The 26,045-nt window shown below is 45.6% G+C and overlaps 1 protein-coding gene across 3 annotated transcripts in view; it reads left to right on the top strand.

The window, feature by feature from the left end:
- Positions 1–6,815: 6,815 nt before the first annotated feature.
- The window catches only part of LOC120913169, a 77,595-nt gene continuing 58,365 nt past the window's right edge, over positions 6,816–26,045 (top strand). For all 3 annotated transcript variants that reach the window (XM_040322910.1, XM_040322913.1, XM_040322912.1), the window contains exons 1-3: positions 6,816–6,871; positions 11,403–11,779; positions 21,555–21,863. In XM_040322910.1, the coding sequence (XP_040178844.1) occupies positions 11,506–11,779; positions 21,555–21,863 (583 nt within the window). In that variant the 5' untranslated portion in view covers positions 6,816–6,871; positions 11,403–11,505. The remainder of the gene's footprint in view (positions 6,872–11,402; positions 11,780–21,554; positions 21,864–26,045) is intronic.

Here is a 26,045-nt window from a genome sequence, read left to right as displayed (position 1 = left end):
ACAGTACACAGTATAAGCACCTTCATGGAGTATTGCATGTAATCAAAGCTAAAATAAGTATAGAACAAAGGATAATAGATGTGAAGGGTATTCCATCCCTTACGATACACACAGAATCGTAAATATTTGGGACATGACCCCTATATCAACCGAGACTCATAAGACTATTAAAAGAACAAATACAAATGTGAACGTCTATCCTTTGTAGTCGTTCCATTTTTTCCAAGGACTCCATACAGTATTATGTTTATGCAAAGTATTCACGGAGGTAGCTAATATTCGTTCAGAAGTCATATGGAGATTGGTCAGATCAACAGCTTCAATAACAGATGGAGGGCAAGAATCTTTCCATCGTCTAGTGATGGACAATCTAGCAGCTAAGAGTAAGTGGGTAATAGAACTACGTAGGTTAACTAGAAAACTATAGATCCCTAAGGATAATAAGGCTAAGGCTGGGTTAGGTTCCACCGAAGAACCTGTCATAGCAGATATTATGCCGAACACGGTCGTCCAGTAATTCGTAAGCAAGGGACAACCCCATAAGATATGTAGTAAGTCTCCTTTAGTACCGCAAAGTCTCCAACATTCATTAGAGTGTTGGTTACTAAATTTAGACAAAACAACTGGTGTATAATACCATCTTAGAGTAATTTTGACTGATAGTTCCCATAAGGATGTACATTTGGAGGTAGATTGATTTATTTTACATGCAGCATGCCATTCATCACATGAAAAAGACTCATCACATGTTCTAAATCTTTTTCCCATTGTGAATGGGAGGCGGATTTTGTAAAGTTTCTTTTTTGTTGAAGTAAATTATAAAAAAGGGAAATTCTCTTTTTTTTTTGGTCATGTGATGTCAAAAATAACCATGCTGATGTGTGAAAGTATATAGAGATAATATCCAATTTTTGTAAGCTGCGTATTATTCGTGTATAGTGAGAGTAGTATGTTTGAGGCAAGGTAAATTCAGATTGGATGGTGTGGAATGATTTAGTTCCATCTCTATCGTATAAGTCATGTATAAATGAAAAAAAGAGGAGTCGCGCTAAAAAATGCAAATAAATGTGCTTAATATCCACTATGGGATGTGGACACAATACTGATAAAAATAACTGTTAAGCATATAGACACTGTCCAGAATCATTAGCAAGTGTAAAAACTCAAATGAGTGAAAAATTGAAAAACACAGTCCATAGATAGACACAACAAGGAATAGTGAGTCCCAAACGTGGATCAAATCTGCATGCGTTGTGATTGTTGACAAACAGGAGACCTCCACCAACAAGAAACACTGACCCTTACCAGAGTCAAAGATCTCTATGAGATCAAAACCAGCTTAAATGTGAAGACATCCAATATCCACAGCTAAACTGAAAACGAGCCTCCATCCAGTATGGTCAGCATAAGTAGTAGATCAATATCACAATGGCCACCAGGTATAGATATTCCAGAATATGTGAAGGAATCAAGGAGAGCTCATAGTGTAAAACCGTATGGAATTTTAATAAATAAAACAGATTGTGCACTTACATCAATCTCGCAGTAAAACAGCATAAAAATTACAGCAGGCCGGCCTGTAGGAGCGTGTGCCCGTCTCTCTTCCGGGTCCTCACACGTAAACGCGGTGACGTCAGAATGCCGCCTCCCGACATTTCGTCACAAAAGGGACTTGATCACGGGATTAAGTCATGTATAGTTTTAATGCCTTGTGTGCTCCAGAGGTCCAGGGGAACTTGATTTATTATAAGATGTAACACTCGAAATGGAATGTCCACTTTTACTTTTGACTCCAGGGAGTCTGTAGATTTTAGAATCCTAAGCCGCGTTGTAATTGATATTTTCATTGTGGGAGATAAGTGTGTTGGGATTTTGATTCCCAGATGTGCACCAAACAGCCACAGGCTAGTCGGTCCTTGTTTACTGTAAGTGGACCTAATTAATCCCCACGACGTAGTTGGAGAAGGTTGAAACCATTCTTTTATTTGTGTCATAATGGAGGCATAAAAGTAATCTTGGAAGTCTATGTAGCCTACCTCTCCCCACATTCTATGTTTAATTAGTTTGTGGTGGGCACATCTGGATCTTTTAGGCCCCATGCACACGAGACGCAAATGCAAACACATCTAAACACACATTTTCAAAGGCAAAAAACAGCGGTTTACCGCGTTTTACCGCATTTGCGTTTTTAAGCGTTTAGTTAAGAGACATCATAAGACCCCCCTAAGCTCAAAAAACAATATTATTTAACCATTTCAGCCATTTTGTGAGACCAAAGTGAGTAGCAACTGAAAGAGCAGCAGTATACTTGTATTTAGTGTGTCACTTGCCACATCACCTGCCACAAGTTGTGGATTGTCCACTTGCCATGTCACCTGCCACAAGTTGTGAATTGTCCACTTGCCACGTGATCTGCCACGTCACCTGGCCATGCCACCTGCCACAAGTTGTGGATTGTCCACTGGCCACATCACCTGGCCACGTCACCTGCCATGTCACCTGGCCACGTCACCTGCCACAAGTTGTGGATTGTCCACTGGCCACGTCACCTGTCACGTCAACTGGCCACTTCACCTGCCACAAGTTGTGGATTGTCCACTTGCCACGTCACCTGACCACGTCACCTGCCACAAGTTATGGATTGTCCACTTGCCACGTCACCTGGCCACGTCACCTGCCACGTCACCTGCCACGTCACCTGGCCACGTCACCTGGCCACAAGTTGTGGATTGTCCACTTGCCATGTCATCTGGCCATGTCACCTGGCCACGTCACCTGGCCACTTCACCTGGCCACTTCACCTGCCACAAGTTGTGGATTGTCCACTTGCCACCTCACCTGACCACGTCACCTGCCACAAGTTGTGGATTGTCCACTTGCCATGTCACCTGGCCACGTCAACTGGCCACTTCACCTGCCACAAGTTGTGGATTGTCCACTGGCCACGTCACCTGCCACAAGTTGTGGATTGTTCACTTGCCACATCCCCTGGCCACGTTACTTGCCACGTCACCTGTCACAAGTTGTGGATTGTCCACTTGCCACGTCACCAGGCCATGTCACCTGGCCACGTTACCTGGCCACATCACCTGCCACAAGTTGTGGATTGTCCACTTGCCACGTCACCAGGCCACGTTACCTGGCCACCTCACCTGCCACAAGTTGTGGATTGTCCACTGGCCACGTCACCTGCCACGTCACCTGGCCATGTCACCTGCCACAAGTTGTGTATTGTCCACTTGCCATGTCACCTGGCCACGTCACCTGGCCACTTCACATGCCACGTCACCTGGCCACGTCACCTGCCACGTCACCTGGCCACGTCACCTGGCACGTCACCTGGCCACGTCAGCTGCCAAATCACCTGGCCACGTCACCTGCCGCAAGTTGTGGATTGTCCACTGGCCACATCACCTGGCCATGTCAGCTGCCATGTCACCTGGCCACGTCACCTGCCACAAGTTGTGGATTTTCCACTTGCCATTTTACCTGGCCACGTCACCTGCCACATCACCTGGCCACCTCACCTGCCACAAGTTGTGGATTGTCCACTGGCCACGTCACCTGCCACGTCAACTGGCTATTTTACCTGCCACAAGTTGTGGATTGTCCACTTGCCATGTCATCTGGCCATGTCACCTGGCCACGTCACCTGCCACGTCACCTGGCCACGTCACCTGCCACAAGTTGTGGATTGTCCACTGGCCACGTCACCTGTCACTTCAACTGGCCACTTCACCTGCCACAAGTTGTGGATTGTCCACTTGCCACCTCACCTGACCACGTCACCCGCCACAAGTTGTGGATTGTCCACTTGCCATGTCACCTGGCCACATCACCTGCCACAAGTTGTGGATTGTTCACTTGCCACATCACCTGGCCACGTTACTTGCCACGTCACCTGCCACAAGTTGTGGATTTTCCACTTGCCACGTCACCAGGCCATGTCACCTGGCCACGTTACCTGGCCACTTCACCTGCCACAAGTTGTGGATTGTCCACTTGCCACGTCACCAGGCCATGTCACCTGGCCACGTTACCTGGCCACCTCACCTGCCACAAGTTGTGGATTGTCCACTGGCCACATCACCTGCCACGTCACCTGGCCATGTCACCTGCCACAAGTTGTGTATTGTCCACTTGCCATGTCACCTGGCCACGTCAACTGGCCACTTCACCTGCCACAAGTTGTGGATTGTCCACTGGCCACGTCACCTGGCCACATCACCTGCCACAAGTTGTGGATTGTCCACTGGCCACATCACCTGGCCATGTCAGCTGCCATGTCACCTGGCCACGTCACCTGCCACAAGTTGTGGATTTTCCACTTGCCATTTTACCTGGCCACGTCACCTGCCACATCACCTGGCCACCTCACCTGCCACAAGTTGTGGATTGTCCACTGGCCACGTCACCTGCCACGTCAACTGGCTATTTTACCTGCCACAAGTTGTGGATTGTCCACTTGCCATGTCATCTGGCCATGTCACCTGGCCACGTCACCTGCCACGTCACCTGGCCACGTCACCTGCCACAAGTTGTGGATTGTCCACTGGCCACGTCACCTGTCACTTCAACTGGCCACTTCACCTGCCACAAGTTGTGGATTGTCCACTTGCCACCTCACCTGACCACGTCACCTGCCACAAGTTGTGGATTGTCCACTTGCCATGTCACCTGGCCACATCACCTGCCACAAGTTGTGGATTGTTCACTTGCCACATCACCTGGCCACGTTACTTGCCACGTCACCTGCCACAAGTTGTGGATTTTCCACTTGCCACGTCACCAGGCCATGTCACCTGGCCACGTTACCTGGCCACATCACCTGCCACAAGTTGTGGATTGTCCACTTGCCACGTCACCAGGCCATGTCACCTGGCCACGTTACCTGGCCACCTCACCTGCCACAAGTTGTGGATTGTCCACTGGCCACGTCACCTGCCACGTCACCTGGCCATGTCACCTGCCACAAGTTGTGTATTGTCCACTTGCCATGTCACCTGGCCACGTCACCTGGCCACATCAACTGGCCACTTCACCTGCCACAAGTTGTGGATTGTCCACTGGCCACGTCACCTGGCCACATCACCTGCCACAAGTTGTGGATTGTTCACTTGCCACATCACCTGGCCACGTTACTTGCCACGTCACCTGCCACAAGTTGTGGATTGTCCACTTGCCACGTCACCAGGCCATGTCACCTGGCCACGTTACCTGGCCACCTCACCTGCCACAAGTTGTGGATTGTCCACTGGCCACGTCACCTGCCACGTCACCTGGCCATGTCACCTGCCACAAGTTGTGTATTGTCCACTTGCCATGTCACCTGGCCACGTCACCTGGCCACTTCACATGCCACGTCACCTGGCCACGTCACCTGCCACATGACCTGGCCATGTCAGCTGCCATGTCACCTGGCCACGTCACCTGCCACAAGTTGTGGATTTTACACTTGCCATTTTACCTGGCCACGTCACCTGCCACATCACCTGGCCACCTCACCTGCCACAAGTTGTGTATTGTCCACTGGCCACGTCACCTGCCACGTCAACTGGCTATTTTACCTGCCACAAGTTGTGGATTGTCCACTTGCCATGTCATCTGGTCATGTCACCTGGCCACGTCACCTGCCACGTCACCTGGCCACGTCACCTGCCACAAGTTGTGGATTGTCCACTTGCCACCTCACCTGACCACGTCACCTGCCACAAGTTGTGGATTGTCCACTTGCCATGTCACCTGGCCACGTCAACTGGCCACTTCACCTGCCACAAGTTGTGGATTGTCCACTGGCCACGTCACCTGGCCACATCACCTGCCACAAGTTGTGGATGGTTCACTTGCCACATCACCTGGCCACGTTAATTGCCACGTCACCTGCTACAAGTTGTGGATTGTCCACTTGCCACGTCACCAGGCCATGTCACCTGGCCACGTTACCTGGCCACATCACCTGCCACAAGTTGTGGATTGTCCACTTGCCACGTCACCAGGCCATGTCACCTGGCCACGTTACCTGGCCACCTCACCTGCCACAAGTTGTGGATTGTCCACTGGCCACGTCACCTGCCACGTCACCTGGCCATGTCACCTGCCACTAGTTGTGGATTGTCCACTGGCCACGTCACCTGGCCACATCACCTGCCACGTCACCTGGCCACATCACCTGCCACGTCACCTGGCCACATCACCTGCCACATCACCTGGCCACAAGTTGTGGATTGTCCACTTGCCACATCACCTGGCCATGTCACCTGCCACAATTTGTGGATTGTCCACTGGCCACGTCACCTGCCACACGTTGTGGATTGTCCACAATACAATGCAAGCAATTACAGTTGTTTATGTTTTTTTAATGGTTTTTCATCATTTGCCATCATTTTTTAGATTTCTAATGTAAAAAAATAGGTCACCTTTAAAAACGCCTATAAACGAAATCGCGGCAAAACGCATTTTGCCGCGATTTCGTTTATAGGCGTTTTTAAAGGTGTTTTGCCGCGTTTTGCATCTGAAACGCAAAAACTTTTGCGTCTGAACCCAAAATTTTGCTTCTGAAAAAACGAGCCTAAACCCAACTGCTTTAAAACGCCAAAAATCGTGAATGTGTGCATGGACACATAGGATAGCATTAAATGTGTTCAGGGGCAGTTGAAAAAAATGCCCAAATGCCTCTGAACACGAGTTTACCAGCGTCTCGTGTGCATGGGGCCTAAGCTGCTTGTCAGAGGCTGAACTCTTCTTTCAGTTTCGTTTCAGTGATGTCATCCCAGTCATGTGACCGTCACGTAATTATGTTTTCTCCTCCTTTTGAACTTCACTCCAGTTTCTTCCGCAGAAGCATGGAGGATGGGCTGGAACACACACAGAGGTACGATCATGATGGCCGCTCTTCTACTGTTCTGTTTGTAAAGCTATATAATGAGTACGGTGCAGGGGGCTCTGTATACAGAGAGGATCCTATTACCTCCACCGCCTGCCGTGTGACATTGGGGTCGATTTACTAAAAGAGAAGAACATGTTCACTTTGCAATGAGAATTTTCACTTAGCTTAGTGCATGAGGTGACACGAAAGAAAAAAATGCGTCACAATAACCAATTATGCACAAGGAAAATTCAAATAGAATTTTCCTACATGTGAATGGATAATTCCAAGCAGCACAGCTTGATCCCATTCACTTCTGTTTCTTTAGTAAATAACCCCCCCCCCCCCCCCAAAAAAAAAAAGCTCAGCAGATCTAGATAAACACACAGCGAAGTTCTAATTTATTTATTGCACATCTAGTTTATTTTTTAAGAAAAGCCTTTTGCCTCGTACACACGATCGCTTTTTGTCTCGAAACCTGACCGTGTGCATGCTCCATCGCACTTTTTCCTGTGAGAATTCCGGCCAAGAAAAGAATGAGAGCAGGATCTCAATTTTCGTGACAGGGAAAATTACTAACGGGAATCGCAGTCGTCTGTATGCAATTACGACACGAAAAAAAACCACGCATGCTCAGAATAAAGCAGAAGAGCCGAACTGCCTATTGAACTTCATTAATCTCGTCTCGTCGTACGTCTTGTACGTCACAGCGTTCTTGAGCCCTGGTTCACACTGGGTACGATTTGGAACGATTTGAGATGCGATTTGACATGTCAAATCGCATCTCAAATCGGCGGCAATTGTCGGCAATGGCACTGTCCTAATCAGTGCGACGCTGCATCTGCGATTTCAAAAAGTAGTTCCTGTACTACTTTTTGCGATTTCGGGCCGCGATTTACATTAAATTGCGGCCGAAATCGCGGTAAAATCGCGCATTTTACCGCGATTTTGAATTCGCAGCAGTGTGAACCTAGGCTTACGGTCGGAATTCCGTCCAAGATTAGTGTGACCGTATGTATGCAAGACACATTTCAGCCGTTTTCCTGCTTCCTGAGGGGTTGACTTACCAAAGGCAAATAGACTGTGCACTTTGCAAAGTGCAGTTGCACTCTGCAAGGGCTTAGTAAATGAGGGGAAGCGCTGTTAACTTTCATCATCCAATCATGAGCAAGCAAAAATGCTTTTTTTGTTATTTTCCTTGCACGTGATTGGGTATTTTTTGCAAAGTGAAGCGCTACCTCATTTACTAAGCTCAGGAGCAACTGCACTTTTCAAAGTGCACAATCTAGTTGCCTTTAATAAATCGGCCCCATAGAGTTTACCAAGATTATATGGGGTATAGAAATGTAAGTTTCAGAAGGAAATCCTTAATCACTTGCCCCCAGTACATTTACTGTGGGTGGGCGGCACAGCCAGGCCAGGCGACATACTGGTATATCGTCCAGGACATCCATCATCCCTGAGGTACGCAGCAGCATTATTCCATAACCACTGGGTCTGGTGTGCACAACGAATCACAGAGCTCGATACCCGGCTGCTCATGACCAGTCATACCAATCACATGATATTTATGTAAGCAGACTGTCATGGTTGGCTTTCCATTCGTCATGACAGCTTGATTACTGTTGTGATTGGCCCACAGCTACAGTATCACACAGTACCTGGTTACTTGTACCATGTGATTAGCTGAAGCCAATCACAGCATGTCAAGAGTAACTAAGCTATTATGAATAGACAGCCAAAACTATTGCTTATAACAGTGATCTTTACTGTTATAAGCAATAACAGTGTAAAAAACAAACAAAAAAAAAACTCCCTTATCGCCTCAAGCCCCCACCCTCGAGTAGTACAGTGTCAAAAAAAATAGTAAAAAAAGAAAAACGTTTAAGATAATTGAATAAAAAAAAAATGTATTTCTTTTACATACTGTAACTAGTCAGTATCTCTGATCACCACCACACCAGTGATTGTGATGCACTGTACTGCACTTCATTTTCCGAAAAACTGAGACAAAAAAAAATGTTACTTTTATAAAACTCGCTGTGCCTCTTACTAAATACCTTGGACTGTCTTCTTTCCAAAAAGGTAATTTGGGGATTATGGGCCAGATCCACAAAGCAGATGCGCCGACTTAACTCGAGATACGCGGCGTAATTGAAATTTACACGGCCGTATCTTTGCGCCTGATCCTCAAAACGAGATACGCCTTAAAAACATGTTTTTCCGTCCTACCTAAAATAATTACACCGGCGCTTTTCCGTGCGCAAATTACGCTAGACACGCCGCTGTTTTGATAGGCAAAGATGCAAATGAGGGAGATAGGGCGATCCACAAAATTAAGTGTGTGCGCCGTAGATTACGCCCTGTGCGCTTCTGTTAGTTTCAATGTGTAAATTTACACTTTATAAAAGGTGCCCTAATTTTACACATGCCGTGTAAAGGTCAGCTAAAGCAACACCATTAAGGATGAGCTGAGCACACACACTTGCTGGACTACAATCTGTATGCCAACATGCCAGGGGCATCCATGCGCATAGCTAGACTAGTGACTTCAGTGACCGAGGGTACCCCCTCTTCTGAGGGAACAGCAGTCAGGAGACGCCTCGCAGAATGCATCTTTGCACAGTAAACACACACATTAATTATGTCACAATGAGAATGCACGCATGCACACCCACTGTGGTCCCTAGCACAGACATATCACATGCACATCTAATTGTATTAGATCCAAGTACCCCCCCCCCATTGGTACTTGGGAGCAGTAACGCCACGCCACGGCTCCAATTCTGTTACTGTGCATTCATACACCATTCAGGGACCTGGGATCACTTCTCCCTGGTCCTGGGGATCCCTTCTCCACCAAAACTGAGGGTGACACCCTTATTTAATCAGGAATGCCACCCCCCCACATTCACACATCATTCACACACATAAACCAAATCATAAGTACAGTATATTAAACAAAATCATTAAAAAAAAAAAACATAAAAATAAAAAATAAAAAGTACCCCTGCAAATTAATTGCGGCGGCGATTGCTCCGTCTGGGCTGGACACGGGCACGGCCAACCGGAGGATCTTCATGGGGGGGGTGTTAGTAGGGGAGGGAATATCTTCGTGGGGGGGGTGTTAGCAGGGGAGGGAGTATCTTCATGGGGGGGTGTGAGCACGGGAAGGAGGAGCCTCCCCTGGTGTCTGCTGGCCTGCCCTCCAAGGCCACTGCTATCCTTGTCAGACAGTTTGTAAGGGCAGCCGCATTGGCCTGGCCAGCCCGGGTATTGTCCTGGACAGCCCGGGTATTGTCCTGCACAGCTTGGCAGCCTCCGCCCACTAGCTTCTAGAAACTTCTCCAAGCTTCTAGAACCAGGGGGAGGTACCAGAGGCCTGACCTGTAGAAAGGAGAGTCTATATCCTTCTAATTATGGCATAAATCTGCTACACATGAAATGCTTCAGTCACCACCGTGATTCCACAGCACACTTCACAACACACTTCACTCTTCACCACTAAATTCAAGCAGCTTACCTGACAAACTGCAATAAACAGCATTCGGCTGTGACCCAGCCGCAGCCTTTGGGGAGAGATCCCACTCCCTGGATCCGAATCTGCACCTTTTGCTCCCGCAGACGTGACAGAACACCACCGCCCGGTCATACACAAAGATATAGTGTAATTCCGTATGGATATTTTATTAAAACCAAAAATAAGAGATGTACTCACATTTTTGACAGTAAAATTGAGCGTTTTTTAAAATGGTTTGTTGCCGGCCGGCAAACACAAAGCGGAGCCCTTCTTCCTGAACGCGATGACGTCACCGCACGTCCTCCCAGATGCGTTTCGTTATTGGACGTTGTCAATGGGATGACAACAAACCATTATCTTTGTGTATGACCGGGCGGTGGTGTTCTGTCACGTCTGCGGGAGCAAAAGGTGCAAATTCGGATCCAGGGAGTGGGATCTCTCCCCAAAGGCCGCGGCTGGGTCACAGCCGAATGCTGTTTATTGCAGTTTGTCTGGTAAGCTGCTTGAATTTAGTGGTGGTGAAGAGTGAAGTGTGTTGTGAAGTGTGCTGTGGAATCACGGTGGTGACTGAAGCATTTCATGTGTAGCAGATTTATGCCATAATTAGAAGGATATAGACTCTCCTTTCACCAACACAGTTCCCACTGAGGATATACCACAATATATATGGACTATTGGTCATACTAAGTCTGGGTGCTATGGCGCAGCTCTAAAACCCCTTTTTTCTTAAGTCTACTATAATGTGCTAGTATACAGTGCATACTTACGGGAGGACTTTTTTTCCCTTAATAGTTTACTCCTGCTTTAAGTGAACTTTTTGCTTAGCCCTGCGTGGTCAAAGCATAGGTTTATTACCAATAAAATTTAGAATGATTATAAAATTCCCTTCCATCATGTAAAACGCTTTCGTTTTTTGCACTTCATCATTTAAAGAGACCCCCCTATCTTTTTTTTTTCTATGTGACCTTCTGAGCTTTGATAAAAAAATTTAAAATTTGAAATATTGTTTATTTTCAGATGTGATGTAGTCTTGCCATCAAAAATAAGTCGCCCTGTGTTTTTTGCATCTCCTGCTGGGAAGTTCTGAGTCGGTGGAGGGTCACACTTTGTACAAGGAAAGATGACGCTACAACTGAAAGATTTATATTTGATGGTTCTCAAGAAGCTGGACGAAGAGAGCTTTGTTCAGTTCAAAACAAGGTTAAGCACGTTGAATGTGAAGAAAAAATATCAGCGGATCCCGAGCTCCCAACTAGAAGGTGCAGATCCACAATCTGTCATTGACCTCATCCTGGAATTTTACACTGAGTTCTATGGGATCACTGTGATCCAGGCTGTCCTAGATGCCATCAATAAGAAGGAACTTTGGAATAAAGTACTGGATGAATTGAAAGGTACAGTAGAGTTGTCTGCAACAATCGCAAAAAAATCCACAATGGTATGCAACAAAGTAAAAGAGAGAACAATAGAGATGAGTGCAGCTAAAATGTATGTAAAAGAAAAACCTTTTTTTTTGTGTTGGATTGCGAGGGATAAGATTATGTTTGCTGTTTGTATCTCAATGGGGAGATTTTTTCTTCACCTCCTGTTCTGGAGACTTACCAAGGAAGTAGTGAGATGATATCCCTTCTTCAAAAGTTGTTACCAGAACATTTGTCTCCCTTTATCTCTTCAACTCTAAAGCCTCGTACACACGATCGTATTTTCCGAGCAGAATTGTGTGATGACAGGCTGTTGGCGGCAAATCCGACCGCTTGTACGCTCAAGTCTGTCGGACAAAACTCCAAAGTACAAACACGTATGCTCAGAAGCAATGCTCACAAAACACAACATTAGCAGAAGGTGTCCAAAGGGTGGCGCCAAAGAGCTGAAAAACTATGTAGTACGTCACTACGTTCGTGTTTGTTGGCCGACAATTTTTTGCCGTTTGTATGCAAGACAAATTCCAGGCCACCACCCTTCGGAAAAAAGTCCTACCCTTTGTCTGCGGAAAATCCGATCCTGTGTACGAGGCTTTACTGTTAGGACTATTGGCATAAACAGAAATAAAGAAATGTCATAATAGAGGGTTGAATTTCTCCAATTGGGACGAATCGGAGACAAAATCCTGACAGAGGGTCCAACCCATCCATGCTACATTCAAAACAAAATGTTTATTTCAGATACGTATATAGCGTTGTTGATTTACACAGAACTTTAAATATACATTGACATCAGTCCCTGCCCTTAACCCCCCTGGCGGTAAACCCGAGCGTGACTCGGGGTTGATTTTTTATGCTAGGATCGGTAACCCCCAGTCACGCTCGGGCTGGACGTGCAGAGTGTGCAGCGGCGCGGCTTACCTTTCGCTGGATCCACAGGCAAGTTACTTACCTTGTCCCTGGATCCAGCGATGCCACCCCGCTGTGTGAGCGAGCGGGACCTCCTCGCTCGATTCACAGTCTCCCCGTGTGCCGCCGATCTCCGTTCCCTGCGACGTTACGACGCACGGGAGCGGAGAACGGCGCCAAATTCAAAAAAGTAAACAAACACTTTACATACAGTATACTGTAATCTTATAGATTACAGTACTGTATGTAAAAATTACACACACCCCTTGTCCCTAGTGGTCTGTCCAGTGCCCTACATGTACTTTTATATAATAACATTTTTTCTTTCTGCCTAAAAACTGTAGATTGTCCAAAAGTGTCCCTTTATGTCAAAAATGGTTTTAGATCAGCTAGAAAACAGCGATAATAAATTACAATCACTTGCAGAAATGTGCGATAGCGATTTGTGGGGAAATTCGTCATAAAAAAAAAAAAATAATGACAGCGACAATTCTGCAACTGAGCAAAATTCAGTGATTTTGAGTTGATTACATTATTGAATAATTTTTATTATAATTATATTATTATTTGTTATAATTATTTATAATTATTTATTATATTATAATTTATAATTTTGTTTTAAAAAAAAATCATACCCGGGATGCCTACAAGACTCAGATTTAAGTGAGTTATTTCTAAAAATTACAGACCTACAGTATAAAACGCCAAATTTCCTTGCAAAATAATTGTACCGCTTTTGGTACGTTATTCCAGACAGAATCATACCGCCAGGGAGGTTAAAGGAGTTGTAAAAAAAAAAAATTATGCTGAAATGACTGTTTACAGGGTATAGAGACATAATAGTTAACTGATTCCTTTTAAAAACGATTAAAAATAGATAAAAATCAATCATATAATGTGCCTGCAGTTTCTAGTTTCGTTTTTGCATGTTTCCTGCTTCTGTGATGTACAGAGCCAATACAGGGCAGTGATGGTTTGGAAAACGAAACTGATTGGTGCTGAGGGGTTTTAGACACACAGTAATCACACCTCCTTGATTAGCGACCACAGAGAGAAAGCTCCCAGTACTGTGGTTATCAGGAAACAGACAACCAGGAAGTGTGGAAAACAGAGAAGAATTACAGCAACTTGAGAGCAAAAACGAACAATGAGGACATGAAAGCAGCACTGCATTAAGGTAAAGGAAGCTATTAAGATAAACAAAATATATTTCCTTTACAAACCCTTTAAGGAGCTTACAATCTAAGGCCCTGTACACACGATCAGTCCAAACTGATGAAAACGGACTGAAGTTCAGTTTCATCGGTTCACCGATGAAGCGGACTGATGGTCTGATGGGCGTACACACCATCAGTTAAAAAACCGATCGAGTCCAACGCGGTGACATAAAACCAGGGCTGTGGAGTCGGAGTCGAGGAGTCGGGGGAAATTTTGGGTACCTGGAGTCGGAGTCGGCAAACAATGCACCGACTCCGACTCCTACTAAATTTAGATTGGAATAAAAAAAAAAAAGCAAGTTTAAATGTCCCAATTCACAAAAAGTTATAATTAATGACTTCTCTACTGTAAGAATAAAGACCAATGCATGCAGTGCCTCACATAACCGCAAAACGAACACGTTAAGTGACCGTGAAGAAGCATGCTTTTCATGTGCTTCACTATATGGCACGCAACGCACAATTAGGAGCTGCAAAACTTATACTTTCCATAGTGTTGTGTTCTGCTGTTACAGAGAACGCAGCGTCCATGTGTAACCTAGCCTCTCACTGATAAGGGATTAAGTAAATATGTTTTTTGCAGGACTAGAGACACTTGTAGTGAAGGGAATGAAGGGCCAATAGTTCAAGACTGAAGCTGTAAACCATTGGAAAAACTGCTGTCATTCAGCTAAGGCTATAAAAACTTGTAAACTCCGATTGTTAGCTTAACCACTTGGGATCCGCCTGCCGTCAATTGACGGCTACAGTGCGGATCCCAATCTCCAAACTGCCGTCAATTGACGTCCGCCCCTTAGGGCGGTCCCCGCGCGCGCTGCAGAGCGCGCTGCGGGGAAAATCTGTGTTGGCCGTGTCCCTCGGACACAGCCAATTACAGATCGCCGCGAACGGCCAATCAGAGTGGCCGTTCGCGAGGCGATCTGTGCGGCCAATGAGAGAGGATCTCATATGTAAACATATGAGATCATCTCTCATTGCCGTTTTACACAGAGACAGCGGTGCTGTCTCTGGAGAGGAGACGGATCTGTGTCTCTTGTACATAGAGACACAGATCGGTCACCCCCCCTCCACCTACAGTTAGAACACTAAGCAGGGATACATTTAACCCCTTCCTCACCCCCTAGTGTTAACCCCTTCAATGCCAGTCACATTTATACTGTAATTAGTGCATATTTATAGCACTGATCGCAGTATAAATGTGAATGGCGCCAAAAATGTGTCAAAAGTGTCCGATGTGTCCGCCATAACGTCGCAGTCCCATTAAAAATCGCAGATCGCCGCCATTTCTAGTAAAAAAAAATAATTAAAAAAAAAAAATTCTGTCCCCTATTTTGTAAGCGCTATAACTTTTGCGCAAACCAGTCGCTTATTGCGATTTTTTTTTTTTTTTTTACCAAAAATATGTAGAAGAATACATATCGGCCTAAACTGAGAAAAAAATGTTTTTTTTTTTTTTTAATTGGGATATTTATTATAGCAAGAAGTAAAAAATATTGTATTTTTTTCAAAATTGTCTCACTTTTTTGTTTATAGCGCAAAAAATAAAAACCGCACAGGCGATCAAATACCACCAAAAGAAAGCTCTACTTGTGGGGGAAAAAGGACGTCAATTTTGTTTGGGAGCCACGTCGCACGACCGCGCAATTGTTAGTTAAAGCGATGCAGTGCCGAAAGCTGAAATTTCACCTGGGCAGGAGGGGGGTATATGTGCCCAGTAAGCAAGTGGTTAAACTTTAAACATGACTATGGGATTCTCCTAGGAAAATCATGTTTTAGAATAAATGCCCCTTCCTGGATCCTCCCACTGCCCGATCTTCAGCAGCAGATAAGCACACAAAGGAGAAAGCAGCAGCCCAACTACCTCTCTGCTAGAAGAGCTTAGAAGAACTTGGTGGAACAGCTTCTTGGATTCAACTGTGCAATACAGTAGACTGTTGGCTTCCCAGCCAGTAGTCCTGTGGTAGGTTGCGTTTCTTTCCCTCAAGGAATGTATAAAATACACTCGCATATTAATACAGAGGAGTCGGAGTCGGGGAGTCGGAGTCGGAAGTACATAAAACTGAGGAGTCGCAACATTTATCTACCGACTCCACAGCCCTGCGTAAAACACAACGACGTGCTGAAAAAAAAACGAAGTTCAATGCTTCCAAGCATGCGTCGACTTGATTCTGAGCATGCGCGGGTTTTGAACCGATGCTTTTGCGTACTAACCATCGGTTTTAAACCGATCGGTCAGGCGTCCATCAGTCCGATTTTAAAGCAAGTTCTAAAACTTTGGACTGAAGGACAACAGTCCGATGGGGCGTACACACGGTAGGTTTGGACTGATGAAACTGAACTTCAGTCCGTTTTCATCAGTTTGGACTGATCGTGTGTACAGGGCCTAAGGTACCTAACATTCATATATACACTACACATACTACGGCCAATTTAGACAGGATCCAATAAACCTACCAGCATGTCCTTGGAGTGTGAAAGGAAACCGATGTACCCAGTGGATACTCACACAGGGAGAACATGCAAACTCCATGCAGGTACTGTCTTGGTTGGGATTTAAACCAGCGACCCTTTTGCTGCTAGGCAAAAGTGCTAACCATAACACCACTGTGCTGCCCATATAATGTGTAGCGCTACCCCCGCAGGAGCCGCTGATTTGTTGTTGGGATCGGCATATTAAGTTACCTTGATGTGGCCTAGGGGTGCAACTGTAGAGACAAAGTAGTGAGCGAAGGTCCAGACAGTGAATAAAGGTTTTCCAATGCTTTATTTCCAGGCCAACACAGCCAACATCAATTAGGAAAGGAAAGGTTGATGAAGAGAGAAGGGAACCTTGCGGTATCAGGCCTGGAAATGAATAGAGCAGTCCTGCTCTTTAGTAGTACCAATTTGCGATTCGGCGCCACTCTAGCTGGAGTGGGTAATGTGCCCCCGGACAGACCCCTATCACAAGCCTGGCAGCCGGAGTGTGACTTTGGATTTCTGCATAGGTCACCGGATGACAGCAAAGCGTACCTGTCAGCGTTCCGGTCACCAGATCCCTGATTTGTTCGTTCAAGCCCTGTTGGACAACCTGCCTCCGGGTTCCCCTCAAGCCGACCTCCCAATCGAACGGCATCCAGCCTGGGATCTTCTCAATAGGATTGGGAATCCAGTAAGTCACTGGAGTCCCCTTTTACCTCCGGATGAAGTTCTGTGTAGCCGGAAATTTTGGCCAGGTGGGCCACGCCGGCGGGGTCCATGGATGCGCGCACCCTGAAGGTGGATGCCGCACCTGGAACTGGGACCCCGCAAAGACTTTTTAGCACATGACACCTGTCACAGATATATCCCTCCCCAGCATGCCCGCGAGGGAAAAACTCCTCTAATTGGCTGCTGGGGAAAGTTGCTCTGCCAGAACCCCTCTGGTGCCAACTGCTGGCCAGGGATGATATCACATCCCTGGAGTACCAACTGACCCAGTGGACATTTCTGGAATGACAGAGGTCCCAATTTGAATAAATTGTGAATGGGAGCAAAGTAACTCTCCCATTCCCATTGACTTTAGCAGAGTGCCCATACTGAAAGTAAGGGGGCGCTACAAATGTAAAATAAAAAAGGTTTGCCTTTACATACACTTTAATTATCCCCAATTATTTTTTTAAACTAGCACATTAACCTTCCCTGGATACCTTGTAAACCAGCAATGCTAGGGAAGGACCCAATCCAACACAACTGCTCTATATGTTGCATGTTGCCATTCATTGTGAAATGCACCTCAACACACTACACAGTAGAGTGGACCACATGACACAATGCAGCATACTACCTCATGCATACCATGCACTGTGGTGCGCTGTATTATTAGGAAATGGTCAAGCTTGTTGTATCATCCATTGCGATACATTTTAGTAAAGACCATAAAAATATTATTCTACAGAAAGAAAAAGAAATTACAAATTAATGCTTAAAAAAAATAATCATCGTGGAAAGTGTTTTTGGTGGTAATCCTTTTTTGTAAATGTGTACCTTTCAATTAATTAAAACTTTTATGAAAAAAAAAGCAATACACTATAAAAAAAAAATATATATATATATATATATAATGATGAGGTCCCTTAAAAACCAAAAACCAAATATTAAGCTTGGGTGCATGCTAGGAGCAGGCGTGTGATTAGCATGATAACACAGCTATAGACCATGTGTTAAAGCAATGGAATGCTTATAGGTAAAAGCATTGAGTGCCTTGTGAATGAACACGGTCATACAGATGTATGTTAAGACTACATTGTACCCACATGAATACAAGATTTTACCCCTTCCTATTGGCTTGTCCCTTACTAATACATGATTAGATGAGGATACTACAAGTAGGCTGCTGGTCAATCAGCACAGACTTCACTCTGAGATCCATCATGGTAAAGGTTCCCTTCATACCCAATATAAACACCCAACTATTTTATATATAACCCCCTCACCATGTTAAATGCACATTTATTTTGTTACCCTATCTATGTTATCTGTCCTCCCCTTTGATTTACTTTTTACCCATGTAAATCTCTCTTTTTTCTACCTCCTCTCCCCTTCTATTCTTTCTCTCTTTCTCGCTCAATCTCTTTCTTTCTTTCTTTCTTTCTTTCTTTCTTTCTTTCTTTCTTTCTTTCTTTCTTTCTTTCTTTCCCTCTCCCTCTCTTTTTCTTCCTCTCTCTCTCTTTTCTTTTCTCTCCCTCTATCTCTCTTTCTTTCTTTCTTTCTTTCTTTCTTGCTCTCTCTCTTTCTTTCTCTCTCTCTCTCTCTCTCTCTCTTGCTCCTCTCTCTCTTTCTCTCTCTTGTGTTCTCTTTCCCTTGCTCTCTCTCTCTCTCTCTTGCTTCTTTCTTTCTTTCTTTCTTTCTTTCTTTCTTTCTTTCTTTCTATCTTTCTTTCTTTCTTTCTCTCTCTTGTGTTCTCTCTCTCTTTCTCTCTCTCTCTCTTGCTCCTCTCTCTCTTTCTCTCTCTTGTGTTCTCTTTCCCTTGCTCTCTCTCTCTCTTGCGCTCTCTCTCTCTTCTTTCTTTCTTTCTTTATTTCTTTCTTTCTTTCTCTCTCTTGTGTTCTCTCTCTCTCTCTCTCTCTCTCTCTCTCTCTCTCTCTCTCTCTCTCTCTCTCTCTCTCTCTCTCTTTTTCTCTCTCTTGCTCTTTCTTCCTTTTTTCTCTTTCGTGTTCTATTTTTCTATCTATATCTTTCTCTTGCGCTCTTGCCTGCGCGCTCTCTCGCTCTCTTGCTCCTCTCTCTTGCTCTTTCTTGCTCTTGCGCTCGTTCTCTTTCTTTATTTCTCTCTCTCTTTTGTGTTCTCTCTCTCCCTATTTAGCTCTATCTATCTCTCTCTCTCACCTATTTCTCTCAGTTCAAAATCAAATAAGATTAATTACAAGTAGCACATACATTTTACCAATTCCAAAGCAAATGAGGAGTTTCAGTTGGATGGGGAGAGGGATAAACTCCAAACATTGAGTTAAGTCATAATATACAGAGAGATAGGGATAAGTCCAGGTTTTGGATTTATAAATCCACAATTCCTTGTGTCTCTCTCAATCTGTGACCTGCTCTAACACAGTGGTTCTTAATCTTTTTTGAGATATGGACCCCTCTAAGAATCTGATAAAAGCTATGGACCCCCCAAGGTGAAAATCTAAAATTTAAATGGTATTGGCCAACAGCAAGTCAAGAGGCGTTTATTGGTCATCATGATAAGCAGTGGCATGGTGCGTGTTCTTTCATTTCTTTCAATAGGAAACCATTGATGGGACGGGGTAGGGTTGGTTGGGCTGTGTAGTGAATGTACATGTTATTTTTTATCTAACCCTTAAAGTCCTGAAATCCATCCATGAGTCACTTAGGGGGCCGTGGACCACAGGTTAAAAACCCCTGCTCTAACATATTTGTGTATCTCTCTTTCCCTTGCGCTCTCTCTCTCTCTGTCTGTCACCCTATTTCTCACTCTCATTCTCCCTTGTTCTATCCTGTTTTTTCTCTTCCTCTCTCTTGTTCAACTATCTACTCTCATTCTACATCTCCCTCCACTCCTTCCTAATCTTTTTCTTTAAATGCTTTCTTGCTCTCTTCTCCAATCTTCCTTCCTTCCAACCTTCTATTGCTCGCTCTCTCTCTCTTTCCTGCTCTATATTCCCTTTAACTCTCTATTGCTCTCTCTCTCTTTCTCCTGCTCCCTATCTCCTTTCGCTCTCTTGCTCTCTTTCTCTCTCTCTCACTTCCTCCTTCTCTCTCTCTCTCTCTCTCTCTCGCTCTCTCCTTTTCTCCATTGCGCTTTCCTTTCTGTCTTTCATACTCGCTGTCTTGTTCTTTTTCTTGCCTTCTCTCAGTCACTTTCTTCCACACTCTCTCTTGCTCTCTCCCTCATCTTTCTCTCTTATTCTCTCTTGCCCTTTCTTGTTGTCTATCTCGCTTGCGCGCTTTTTCCCTCACTATCTTTCTATTTCTTGCTCACATTCTCCCTTTCTTGCGCTTTCTCACACTCACACTCTTGGCCTCTCTTCACTCCCTCTCATGCAAGCTCTTTTGCTACCTCTTGCTCTTGGGCTCTCTCACATTCACTCTCTTCTTCTCCCTTGCTCTCACTCTTGCCCTCTCTGGCAATTTCTTGCTGTTATTCCATCTCACTTTCTCTCTTGATTTCTCTCTTTTATGCTCTCTCTCCCTCTTGCATGCACTCTAAATTCTCTCTCATTTGCTCTCCCCTTTCTCTCACTCTTGCTCTCTTGCTGTCTCACACTTACTCTCCTTCTTGCTTTGTCTTATTCTCTTTTGCTCTCTCTCTCTTACTCTCTCTTTCTCATTATCTCTTGCTTAGATTCTCTATCTTGCTATCTGTTTTCTCTCTTGCTCTCATACCTGTGCTCTCTTTCAGTTGCGCCTTTTCACCCGCTCACTCCTTTCTCTCTCTCTTACTTAAACTCTTTTGATCTCTCACACATGCTCTACTTCTTGCCTTCTCTCACTGTCTCTTGTGCTTTCTCATTCTCTCTATTTATCTTGCGCACTCTTTCTTATCTCTTTCTCTCACCTTTTTCTCTGTCTCTCTCCCACTTGTGCTCTTACACTCAAGCCTTGTACACACGACCGGTTTTCCCGGCAAGAAAACTACTGGGAGAGCTTTTTGCTGTGAAAACCGGGCGTATTTATGCTCCCTCGCCGGGAAAAACTGCAGGGAATCCTGGCGGAAAAAATAGAGAACCTGCGCTCTGTTTTCCCGCCGGGATTCCCAGCATTTTTTTTACGCCAGATTTACTACACTTGCCAATGGAAAACACTGCGAGGCAGTGCAGAGGGAGTATAAGCCCTGTACAAACGGCCGGGATTCCCGGACAAAGCTCTCCCCGCAGTTTTCCCATTGGATACCTGGTGGACTTTATCCCATCGGAAAACTCGGCCGTGTGTACAGGGCTTGACTCTCTTGCTCTCTCTTTGCTCTCTCGCTCTTTTACTTATGCATTCTCCTGCTCTCTCTCACTCATTCTTTCTTTCTCACGCTATCTCTCTTGCTTTTAATCCCACCTGTTCTCTCAGGAGCTCTTTTTATCTTTCTACCTCTCATTTGAACCTCTCTCTCTTCCATTGTATGTATTTTATTTGTTCTGTGACCCACACAGAAAATGGACACTTTTTGGACCTACACCGATCAGATTTGATTGAGTACGAGAATGTTCGAGTAGATCCGATTCTGTACTATCTGCACTACCTAAAGTTACTGACGGATGAACAGTATGAGGATATAACTAAACAACCGACATACCAAGAAAAGATGGAGGGCTTGTTGGATACTGTGCGATGCTGGGATGATGTAAACAAGGCAACAATTATTATAGCTCTAAAATGTTATAATCCTGAAGTCCTTGAACTAAGAACTGATGACAGACTACGGAACGCCATAAAGATTGGTGAAATGTGCTATAATAGTGGTAAGGATGTATATCGTACCTTCATATTTTTTTTCATCCATAGAGTACTGTCCATGATCTGTTAACATTGAAATATTTACTGCTTCTGTTCTGTATATATTTGCATACATCTTTATATTGTCAAATCTCTCAGAAGAAAAACACCTTACTGCATTTTGTATATACATTTTTTTTTATTTCTTTATTTTAGTTGTCATACATACAGAGAAATAAACAATTTCATTAACTTATCAATCATATAAGTTCCAACAAATCCAGGGCCGTCTTAATAGCATCATGGGCCCCTGGGCAAAGTAATGCTCTGGGTACAATGGAGACAGTGCAGGTAAACAGACATCAAGCATGTAGGAGGCAGACAAGTGGAGCTTCCCCTTTTGGGTGGAGCTCCGCATTAACTACATGAACAATCATTCTGTACAGCAAGTAACAGTGGGGAAAATACTACAAACATAAAGTAACAAAGCTGTCCTGTGCATATAAGATATCTGCTAGATTGATGCCTCCCCAGCACTATGGCTCCTTTCCGCCCTAGAGGGAGGCATTCCAAGCCTTTCGGTGCAAACAGTGCTGGACAGCTGGGCTCCCCATTACATCATTCACAATGCTACTTCCGCAGGTGGGCTCTCAGTGCTCCCGACTCAGCAGCTCCCACTCCAGCTCCTACCCCACAGCCTTCGAGTCCCGAGCATTCAAGCTCCATGGAGCGGGGTCAGAGCATCACTGGTGCTCCGGCCCTGCCCATCCCCGCTGGCTGTAAAATAATAGGTATCGTTCTGCACAGGGCCGGTGCAAGGATTTCTGCCTACACAAGCGAAGCTCCATTTTGGCGCCCCCCCCCCCCAATGGCCACCCACCTCCCTTGCAAAAAAATTTCTTTCAATAATTTTTTTATATAAAAAAACACACTAATTTGTGCTTTTGTAACCACGCCACACCAGAAATTCTTAGTATAATATACACCATACTACTAAATGTAAAACATACTGGACCCCTTTACATTACACAGCACCATACACCACTGGACCCCTTTACATTACATAGCACCCTGCACCTCTGGACCCCATTACACAGACACCCCCCAACAGTTCAGACCCCCCAACAGTGCAGACCCCCACAGTACAGACACCCCTATAGTGCAGACCCCCACAGTACAGACACCCTTATAGTGCAGACCCCCACCCGACACAGTACAGACACCCCTACAGTGCAGACCCCCACCCCTATAGTGCAGACCCCCACAGTACAGACACCCCTACAGTACAGACCGACACCCCTATAGTGCAGACTCCCACAGTACAGACACCCCTACAGTGCAGACCCCCACCCCTACAATGCAGACACCCCTACAGTGCAGACTAGAGGTAGACCGATATGGGTTTTTCTCTGGCCGATACCGATGCCGATATTTCAAAATTGGGGCGGCCGATGGCCGATATTTTAGGCCGATATTTTAGGCCGATTTTTGCAGCCGATATTTTTTTATTTTTTTCATTATCTCAGAAAATCTAGGTTGGGGAGGAGGTTATTGTTTAGGGTGGAGAGGTAAAGTGCAGCCTATCAGTGTCCAACAGTGTCACCTCATTAGTGTCCACCAGTTCAGCCTGTCAGTGCAACCTCATCACTGCCTACCAGTTCAGCCCATTAGTGTCCATCAGTGCCACCTCATAATTATTAAAAAAGAAAAAAAAAATACAATCTTAGTCATTTTAAGGAGGGGGGTACAGAGAGGTGGTTGTGGAGGAGGGGGGTACAGAGAGGTGGTTGTGGAGGAGGGGGGGTACAGAGAGGGCTGTAAAGCTACTTCTCTGTGCCCCCTCCTCTACCGCCACCTCTCTGTACCCCCTCCTCTACAGCCACCTCTCTGTACCCCCCTCCTCTACAGCCACCTCTCTGTACCCCCCCTCCTCCACAGCCACCTCTCTGTACCCCCCCTCCTCCACAGCCACCTCTCTGTACCCCCCTCCTCCACAGCCACCTCTCTCTGTACCCGCCTCCTCCACAGCCATGTGTTGTGGAGAGGGTGGATGGTGCTAGGCGTGGGTGGGGATGCGTTGTGGAGAGGGGTGGGTGGGGATGCGTTGTGGAGAGGGGTGGGTGGGGATGCATTGTGGAGTGGGATGGATGGTGCTTGGCGTGGGTGGTGATGCGTTGTGGAGAGGGGTGGATGGTACCCGCCTCCTCCACAGCCACCTCTCTCTGTACCCGCCTCCTCCACAGCCATGTGTTTTGGAGAGGGTGGATGGTGCTAGGCGTGGGTGGGGATGCGTTGTGGAGAGGGGTGGGTGGGGATGCATTGTGGAGTGGGATGGATGGTGCTTGGCGTGGGTGGTGATGCGTTGTGGAGAGGGATGGATGGTGCTGGGTGTGGGTGGGGATGTGTTGTGGAAAGGGATAGATCGTGCAGGGGATGCGTTAGAGAGGGATGGATGGTGCTGGGTGGGGATGAAGATGATTGTGTTGCATTGTGAAGATGGATGAGGATGACTCTGTGGGGATGAGAGTTACATTGTGCAGAGGATCTCCACAATGTAACTCTCATATCCACCCAGAGTCATCCTCATCCATTTTCTCAATGCCAGCCTGTCAACCTCAGCCAGGTTTCCCTTTAAACAGGAGTTTAAATAAAGTCTGCAGGGGGGGGGGGGCACAGTAACACACACAATTTCTGTGACTTACCCTCCATCCATGCTGCTTCCTGGTATTTATACAATAACATCATTAGCATGTGACAAGCCTCTGCTGCCTGACTAGTTACTCGACCCCAGCAGGAGATCGTGGCCAGCCAATCTGCATGCACATGATAGGGCTAGGTGCATGCAGATTGGCTGGTCAGCTCATCAGCGTCCATCACAAAAAAAAATTACAAGCAGCCAGCATGCTCCCTTCAGCAGGGAAGCACGGCCACGATCTCCTGCTGGGGGGAGTTACTAGTCAGGCAGCAGAGACTCGGGTTTGTCACATACTAATGATGTTATTGTTCTTCTGCAACAGCTCGCCGGGGGAGGGGGCGGGGCAGTGCGGTGCCAGTGAAACTTTTTCTCCCTCCCTTCTCCTCTACAGACGCCGCTCCCGCAGGACTCGAGCCCTGGAGCGGGACACCGGGCGCCGGCAACTCCGGACAATAAAAAAAAAAAAAGTCATCTTTTCGCCCCATCCCAGGCTGCGGACCTGCCCGCCCCAAGCGGCCGCTTGGTCCGCCTGGTGGTTGCGCCGGCCCTGGTTCTGCACAGCACAACGTACCGCTGCCAGTCTGCCTCCCCTGTGTATCATCACTCTCAGTGCCATCATGGGGCTCCCAATTCCCGAGCAGCGTGGGCTCAAGGACCAGCTGCTTTGGGGAAAGTGCAGGCCCCCCCCATGCAGCTGGGGCCCCTGGGCAGTGCCCAGGTGTGCCCTCTCATTAAGACAGCCCTGAACAAATCCTTTCAAAATCCAATTAACAGCATTACCCCTATCTTAAATACATCCACAAAAAAACAAAATAATAACTAGTTATTTGGGATAGTCCCCATTCTGTCTTCCGTTAGACGTGCTTCTCTTGTATGCCCTGACAACATACTTTACTAAGAAGAAAAACCTCTACATTTCTGAAGAGGCAAAAGGAGAAAGTAGTAAGCCCCATGAGGGAAAGAATTCATAAAGAAAAGAGATAAAAGATAAAAAGTTGAAGGAAAAATGCATCGAGGTAAAGGTGAGTTTACTATACCATCATCCAGGGAAGTGAGGGCACCTCCTCTCTTTTTCAAGTACTCTCAGGAGCAAAGAGGGAACTCCTTTCCTCCGAGAATTTTAATGTATTCCATTGGCCCCAGGTTTCTAAATATGTCTCCTTTCGATTTTGAGCTGATAATAACAAATCCTCCATCCTATTACCTCTTCAATTCGTGTGACCTATGTAAGAATTGTGGGGGGGCTCGTATCTCTCCACTACAGTACGATACATGATCTAGCAGTGTTAATGAGATGGCGCAAAATTCATTTACTATATGTTTTCCCCGGTGTGTTTGAGACATGTAACAAAAATAAGGTTGTATATACATTTTAACAAAATTAGATTTTTCTATTACGTAGAGATTCCAGATTAAACAATTTTCAAAATTATACCCTAAAATGCCAAAACCTAATGTGAATATAAAAAATAATTCTACATTTAATTTTCTTAACTGAATCAAACCAATGAGA

The sequence above is a fragment of the Rana temporaria genome, chromosome 9 (genome assembly GCF_905171775.1).
Source record: "Rana temporaria chromosome 9, aRanTem1.1, whole genome shotgun sequence".
Classification (NCBI taxonomy): domain Eukaryota; kingdom Metazoa; phylum Chordata; class Amphibia; order Anura; family Ranidae; genus Rana; species Rana temporaria.
This window is presented reverse-complemented; position numbering and strand designations above follow the sequence as displayed.